This window comes from Brassica rapa, chromosome A03, assembly GCF_000309985.2.
Source record: "Brassica rapa cultivar Chiifu-401-42 chromosome A03, CAAS_Brap_v3.01, whole genome shotgun sequence".
In the NCBI taxonomy this organism is placed as follows: Eukaryota; Viridiplantae; Streptophyta; class Magnoliopsida; order Brassicales; family Brassicaceae; genus Brassica; species Brassica rapa.
The window spans coordinates 11,236,703-11,244,045 of record NC_024797.2 but is presented as its reverse complement, the minus strand read 5'-3'; the positions used below and the strand labels follow the sequence as shown (position 1 = coordinate 11,244,045).

At 38.6% G+C, this 7,343-nt stretch overlaps 3 protein-coding genes across 3 annotated transcripts; all 3 read left to right on the top strand.

Annotated features, from left to right (window-relative positions):
• Window positions 1-78: 78 nt before the first annotated feature.
• Window positions 79-1,508, top strand: LOC103858142 (cyclin-U4-1). The gene is made up of 2 exons (XM_009135436.3): window positions 79-800; window positions 1,052-1,508. Exons 1-2 carry the CDS (start codon window positions 460-462, stop codon window positions 1,308-1,310), a joined length of 600 nt encoding a protein of 199 aa, XP_009133684.1. The 5' UTR covers window positions 79-459; the 3' UTR covers window positions 1,311-1,508.
• A 1,142-nt stretch (window positions 1,509-2,650) lies between these two features.
• On the top strand, window positions 2,651-4,649 carry LOC103858141 (trihelix transcription factor ASIL2). The gene has a single exon (XM_009135435.3). The coding sequence runs from the start codon at window positions 3,468-3,470 to the stop codon at window positions 4,536-4,538; it is 1,071 nt and encodes a 356-aa protein (XP_009133683.1). The 5' UTR covers window positions 2,651-3,467; the 3' UTR covers window positions 4,539-4,649.
• Window positions 4,650-5,221: 572 nt separating this feature from the next.
• On the top strand, window positions 5,222-7,043 carry LOC103858139 (putative casein kinase II subunit beta-4). The gene is made up of 4 exons (XM_009135433.3): window positions 5,222-5,639; window positions 5,729-5,838; window positions 6,243-6,408; window positions 6,503-7,043. The coding sequence occupies exons 1-4, from the start codon at window positions 5,222-5,224 to the stop codon at window positions 6,634-6,636; spliced, it is 828 nt and encodes a 275-aa protein (XP_009133681.1). The 3' UTR covers window positions 6,637-7,043.
• The last annotated feature ends 300 nt before the right edge of the window (window positions 7,044-7,343 follow it).

Below are 7,343 nucleotides of genomic sequence, written 5' to 3'. Positions count from 1 at the left end.
AGGTTTATTAGGTCCATTTTTTAAAAAATCACACATGAATCAAGGTTGTGACTTCTGTTTTAATATATAAGATCATTAACCCAACTTATGAAACATTAAATATATTTTCCTTTCTCAGTTCCATATTCAATTGTTAATTATATATTTTGTGATATTTTTGTTCTTTGTTCCACCGCCGACAGTGATAGAACAAGAGTTAATTACTAAAAAAACTAGTTAGATAACTTTTTTAAAATGCACCTACATATTGATCAAATTTTTTTAAAAATATAGAAAATACTTGCTTATTTTTTTTTGTCAACAGAAAATACTTACTTATTAAATAAAATAAATAAATTATAAACAAAAAAAATAGAATTTAAAAACTACCCAATATAACGACCATCTTAAACACACGCCATTAACACACACACAAAAAGAGTAACTTTCTCCTTTTCTATATCTCAAACACACAAAAAAATGGCTGAGCTTGAGAATCCGGGAGTAATGCCGAAGCTAATAGCCTTCTTATCGGCGTTGCTAGAACGAGTTGCGGAGTCAAACGATCTGACAAGGCGAGTCACGACTCAGTCACAGAGCGATTCCGTGTTCCATGGGCTGAGTCGACCTTCCATAACGATTCAGAGCTATCTCGAGAGGATTTACAAATACGCGGATTGTAGTTCTTCTTGCTTCGTTGTGGCTTATGTTTATCTCGACCGTTTCACTCACAGACAACCTTCGCTTCCGATCAATTCCTTCAATGTTCATCGTCTCCTCATTACCAGTGTCATGATCGCTGCTAAATTCCTCGATGATTTGTAAGTTTCTTTGTTTCTTTAATCTAAATCAAATCTCTTGAGTTAAGGGTCAAGCTCAGAATTCACCATCACAGCTTAAAAATTCAGTTAATGATCAGCCAATCCCCTGTTTCTGAAATGCTCTGTTCCTTCCCCTGTTTCTGAAATGCTCTGTTTCTTATGTTTTTGTCTGAATCTGCAAGGAAAGATTCGATATTTATGTATTAATTTGATTTCGGATTCACTGAACTCTGAACCTGGTGACTAAACAGGTACTACAACAATGCGTATTACGCGAAAGTGGGAGGGATAAGCACGAAAGAGATGAATCTTCTGGAGCTAGATTTCTTATTCGGGTTAGGTTTTGATTTAAACGTGACGCCAAACACATTCCACGCTTACTTCTCTTATCTTCGAAAGGAAATGACTCTTCTTCAACCTCTCTCCCTCGTTGTTGTCCCACCAAGATCTGTCATTACCTTCAACGACGATGAAGCTTCTCATCAGAAACAACAACAACTTGCTGTTTGATTCTATTTTCATAACGTTTTAAATGTTTTTCGTCCATTTTAATTGAATTGTGTAGTTGTAAATGATGTAGAGATTAGTCGGCAGGGACTGTTATCTTGTCTTAATCAATCTTTGATTAAGAAATTCAAAACTCAATATCAGATAACTTTCTCTGTATATTTATATTTAGATGTGGACAGATGGGATCATTCATCTTTACAGACTGGCTGGGATAAAGATTTTAAATGTCACTAGTAACACTAAAACTTAAGAAAAAAAGGGTGTTATGATGATTTATGTTTTGTTTTTGTCTGGTATTCAAATATTACCCATGTCAGAAGAGAAACATGGGTTATGTTTTTAGTAATAATAATAACTAGGAGGTACAATGATTGGGATCTGTGAATAAGATTTGTTGTTTCTGGTTCTATGAAGGGAACAAAAGAACATGTGCAGAGCAGAGACAGAGTGTGGTGAAAAAGAAAGCACGGTCAATAGACAATTTGAAAGAGGCTAATACAAGTAACGGATACTGACAAAAAAACTACAAAAGGGAAGGTTTTTACGTTTTTGGCTCTCTAATCTCTTCAATATACAACTTAAGAGCACAAAACAAAGATATAAAAAAACAGATGAATGGGGATTTGAGTCTGAAACTTTGTATTTTAAGAGGTGGTTGATGTAGTAGTACTTCTTAGAGAGATTCTTATTTTCTTAGCATGTTTCGGGATTGGACTTAGAAATCACTAAGAATGACATGCATAATCCCAAATTAGGAGAAAGTGCAGCCATTGCAAATCCATAGGACAAGACAACATCATTCAGTGAAACTTTGCATCTCAAGGTAGAAAGGGAGACCCTTTGTGAGTAATTAAATAAGTTCAATAGAAGTGAGAACGGGACCAAGTTTAAGAAGATGAAAATGCATAAGAAATCCAACGCTTTGACCCCATTAAAAAGTTGTTCCTGCGCAATAAACCGGTTTGGTATTGTTTCCTTTGATGCCAGTTTCTTGATAGTACCCATTGATACAAGTAATCTTTTTGCCAGACACCTCCAGGTGAACTTAGTGCGGCTTAATGGTGAATCCTAATGATCTATTAAATATTTTTTCTTCTAAAATAGATTTTTTTAAAATAGAGATAAAAAAAAAATTATTCTAATATATTTTCCTACAATAATAGTATATTAAATATAAAGTAGAAAATGTTATTTATCATTTTAGAGTAAGAAATATAAGTAAGTTAGTGCCACATTGCATCTAAACATTATTTCGTATGTTTCAGCGTATGTTTTAAAATAAAAATTTGACATTTTATATAATTTTCATTAGCTAATAATTGTAAATTGTAAATAAATTATCAAAAAGGTTGTCTTTATTAAAATACTACTAGTTTAAAACTATTGGAAATAAATAATCATAAAAATCATACATTTATTATCAAATTTAATGCATTTTAAAATTCATGAAGCACAAAAATACATTTTTAGAAACAAAGAGAATACTATAGAGATAAAATAGCAATTTGTTGGAAATGCACTTATGCTTAAAAATACTTTCCTATAGAAGAGGCTGATGGTGTATATTAATGGGCCTGGGCCTATATTTTTATCCCACTTCTTATTTCATAAATGGAGTTTAATCGTCTTAAATCAACAATCATAAGACTATAGTAAATGATTTGCTACAAAGAAAAAAATGTGAGAGAGGTAGGGAGGTTAATAAAGAGGAAGACGCCAAGTATAAGCCACCTACCGGTCCCGTCATACACGGCTCACGTTAGCCTTGTTCCAACCATGAATACGGTGGCGTGTTGGCTTGGTCCTCGAAACCAACCACTTTCTTCTCTTTCATCTTCCAGTATTATAATTCCACGTGTCGTTATCATCCTCCACGACGGTGCCCCCACCACCCTCCGCCACCACCGCATAAAGCCTTTTCCTTTATTATTTACCAAACTCTGCTAATGCACGCTTCTATCTAACACCTTATCCTCCGCCCTCCACCATTATCATGCGCCTCTCCTCCACTTTCTCTCTCCCCCTTATCTCCTCATTATTACGTTGAAGTCGCCGCCGCGTAAATCCATCGAATCACAACCGTTTCTCTGCACGAGATCTGACATTATTTTAAAATCCTCAAGCTCTGATCTTCTCCGGTCTTGTCTGAACCGATCCATGTCTGATCCAGATTCTCCGTTAGAACAAGTTCCGTTACCGGTGCGTAACAAATCGCCTCCGCCGCAACCGGACGATTCCGTTACCGATCTGACGATCGCCTCCACCCCCGCGGCGGTGGCGACCAAGAACTCTAGGCGCTTGCCTCCGCCGTGCTGGTCTCTGGAGGAGACGATCGCGCTCATCGACGGCTACCGTGACAAATGGCACGCGCTCAACCGCGGGAACCTCAAGGCGAATCACTGGGAGGAAGTCGCGGAAGCCGTCGCCGGTAACTGCCCCGGCGTGACGCCGAAGAAAACCGCCGTTCAGTGCCGGCACAAGATGGAGAAGCTGAGGAAAAGGTACCGCACGGAGATCCAGCGAGCGAGATCTGTGCCGGTGGCGAGGTTTGTATCGTCTTGGGTCCATTATAAGCGAATGGAAGCCATGGAGGATCGCCCGGAGAGCAAGCCCGGCGGCGGAGACGAGGAAAGAGACGAGCTTTACGGCGGAGGAGGTTCTGTCGGGAGGTCAACGCCGAGGTTCTTCAACAGGAATGGTACCGCCGGAGGGAGTAGCAGCAGCGGTGGGATCAGAATTCGGATTCCGACTGGAGTGAGTATAGCTCAGCCGGGGCCGAGGTTTCCCGGTAAGATCGATCCGAAATACACGGCGAGTGCAAGTTCAAGACTTGGTCGTGGTGTCGGAGGAGGAACCAGTTATGGAGCTAGGGGTGTGAGAATTCAAGAAGGAGGAGGGGGAGGAGAAGAGAGAGCTGGGAAACGAGGGAGGGAGATGATGATGATGATGACGACGGAGGAGGGGGAGGAGGAAGAGGAGTCTGATGATCCAATGGTGGAGATAGCGAGTGCGATCAAGCTACTTGGGGATACGTTGTTGAGAACAGAGGAGAAGAAGATGGAGATGACGAGAGAGATAGAAGCGATGAGGATGGAAATGGAGATGAAGAGGACCAAGATGATATTGGAATCTCAACAACGAATCGTTGAGGCGTTTGCTAAAAGCATGTCTGAAAATTTGGAGGAGAAGAAGAAGAAAGCTAGAAGAGTTTCTTCCTTACCCCCATGACTCTTGAATCTTATGTTTTGTTTTTAACATCTCATTAATGTTAATGTATGTTGAACTTTATGTTATAAAGTAGAGAGTTTTAAAGCTTATCTAATTGCTATAATTTATCCATAGTTTGGCTTCCACCACATGAATGAATAACATAGAATGAAGAAAGTGTTAGTTGATCAAAGCTTTAAAAGTGACATCAATGGAGTAATAACATCTGCATTCTCTTCTCTTAGTTATCACAAAGCTTATCACGTAAAGAGAAAAACTAATAGTCTGAATAACATTCTTGCTCATTCAAAATAAAGTAAAAATTGGCTGTGTTTGTTTACATGTCGCTGCGATCTACTAGTTAGAGAGTCTATAAAATCTATCTTATTATGAATCGTCAAAAATTGTCTCTGAATCTTTGTGGAATTGTTTTCATCTTTCACAAGATTAAACTAGTGTTAGAAGATAAAGGCCCAATAAGGAAGCCCATGTATAAATACCATAAACTAAAATAATAATAAATCAAAGAGAAGCAAACAAACAGTAGACGAAGAGAAGAAACAACAGGGAAAAAGCAGAGCACTCTCTTTACCTCTCCTTCTTCTTCTCTTTCCTCTTACTCTAGATTTCTCCGCCTCTCTCCTCTCTCTGTTGATAAGAAAGTCCAACACTTTGAATCGAATCTAACCTCTTAGTATCAAGTTATGTACAAAGATCGAGGCGGAGGCATAATGGGCAGTGGTGGGTCATCGAGATCGGACCTCCTCACCGGAGCTATAGATCGGAAACGGATCAACGAAGCTTTAGACAAACATCTCAAGAAAACTTCGCCTTCCACTTCTAAAGGCAAAGACTCAAACCCTTCAACCTCCACCGCTAAATCTCACCTTCCGGATCAATCTGAAACCGATAGCGAGGAAGAAGGATCCGACGTGAGTGGCTCGGAAGGTGATGACGACACGTCGTGGATCTCGTGGTTCTGCAGCTTGAGAGGGAACGAGTTTTTCTGTGAAGTGGATGAGGATTATGTGCAGGATGATTTCAATCTCTGTGGGTTGAGTGGTCAAGTTCCTTACTATGATTATGCACTTGATCTCATCTTAGATGTTGAGTCATCAAACAGTAAGTGCTGAACAAAGGTTCACTGATGTAAAGCTACTTCTTTTAATAACTTTTTTTGTCTGATGTTTTTTTTATTTTGTTTGAATTAGGTGATATGTTTACTGAAGAGCAGAATGAGCTGGTGGAATCTGCTGCTGAAATGTTGTATGGTCTTATTCATGTTCGTTACATTCTTACAACTAAAGGAATGGCTGCTATGGTAATGAAACAAGAGTCCTTTTATGTTATATTATTATTATTATCAATGTTCAAGCTGTTGTTAGGCGCTTTATATGGAATTATTGACCAATTTTTTAAAAAAATCGTTATAAAAATCGTTTTGTTTTAGGTCCAATTTCCCAACTAGGCGGACACCTAAGGGCCGCCTAGACTGAGTTTTAGAACACTGTGTTATGTGGTATTATTCATGTTTGTTACATTCTCACAACTAAAGCAATGGGTGCTATGAGATGAAGGAAGTGTCCTTTATGTTCTGTTATATGGTCTTATTCACGTTTGTTACATTCTCACAACTAAAGAAATGGCTGCTATGGTAATGAAAGAAGAGTCCTTTTATGTTTTGTTATATGGTCTTTGTGAATGACGTTGAATCTCTCTTTGTAGTTGGAGAAGTACAAGAACTATGATTTTGGGAGATGTCCGAGAGTGTTCTGCTGCGGGCAGCCTTGTCTTCCGGTTGGGCAGTCTGATATACCAAGGTCGAGCACGGTGAAGATATACTGCCCTAAATGCGAGGATGTTTACTACCCGCGATCTAAATACCAAGGCAGTATCCTTTTTTTCCTTTTATTAGCATAGCATGATGCAGTCTTTCCGTTTAGACATTGGATTAGCTTTTTTTGTTTCCTTGATGGTTATTGCAGACATTGATGGAGCTTACTTTGGGACTACTTTCCCACATTTGTTTCTCATGGCTTATGGGAACTTGAAGCCTCAGAAACCGACTCAAAGCTACGTTCCTAAAATCTTTGGATTTAAGGTGCACAACAAGCAATGATATGCTCTCTCTCCTCTCACCAGTCGAATGAGTTAACGCAATCTCGGTGGCTCAACACTTCCTCTTGATGGTCGCCGGATTTTAAAAGGCATCAATACTAGATTGTGGTTGGGGAGAATGAGAAGAGCTTATGACAAAAGGTCAAATGTATGTAATTTTGGAAGAAACTGAAGCTTATATATAGAATGGTTGGGAGAGAGGAAAACATAGGGTCTTGGAAATTATTTTCCTGTGGTGGGGATTCAATTAAATCATTTACAGATGTGGTTTTAAGTTTGCTTAACTGTTGTGTATAATAAAAAAATACTTGATGAGAAATTTTCAAAGATTTCTCATTGTTGTTTAGAGTTTCTTGTGTTCTAAGCAACTCAGCCATAACTTTTATATTCAACTCTTTAGTTCTAGTAGATGATGCGTCACTGACATGGATCACTTTGTTACAAAGGATTGTTCACATAGTCTCCTAAGTGTACATCATGAGTCTTGTAGTATACTGCCAAGTTGTTTAAGCAGGGAAATAAAAAACCCAACAGTCTACAAATTTTCTTTGCCCAGGCTTAGATATTATTAGCTACGATTTTCTTAGCATTGCAATAGATTTGATGGAACACTCAACAAAAGAATATCTCCATACATTTTTGAAGTTAAAGATCAAAGGCGAAGCTAGGAACCACCTAGAGAGAGGCAATAACTCAACAATGGAAGCC

Coding starts and splice junctions, on each gene's coding strand:
- LOC103858142 (XM_009135436.3), top strand. CDS start 460: ATGGCTGAGCTTGAGAATCCGGGAGTAATGCCGAAGCTAATAGCCTTC. Junction 801..1,051: donor GCTAAATTCCTCGATGATTT/GTAAGTTTCTTT, acceptor GTGACTAAACAG/GTACTACAACAATGCGTATT.
- LOC103858141 (XM_009135435.3), top strand. CDS start 3,468: ATGTCTGATCCAGATTCTCCGTTAGAACAAGTTCCGTTACCGGTGCGT.
- LOC103858139 (XM_009135433.3), top strand. CDS start 5,222: ATGTACAAAGATCGAGGCGGAGGCATAATGGGCAGTGGTGGGTCATCG. Junction 5,640..5,728: donor AGATGTTGAGTCATCAAACA/GTAAGTGCTGAA, acceptor TGTTTGAATTAG/GTGATATGTTTACTGAAGAG. Junction 5,839..6,242: donor CTAAAGGAATGGCTGCTATG/GTAATGAAACAA, acceptor CTCTCTTTGTAG/TTGGAGAAGTACAAGAACTA.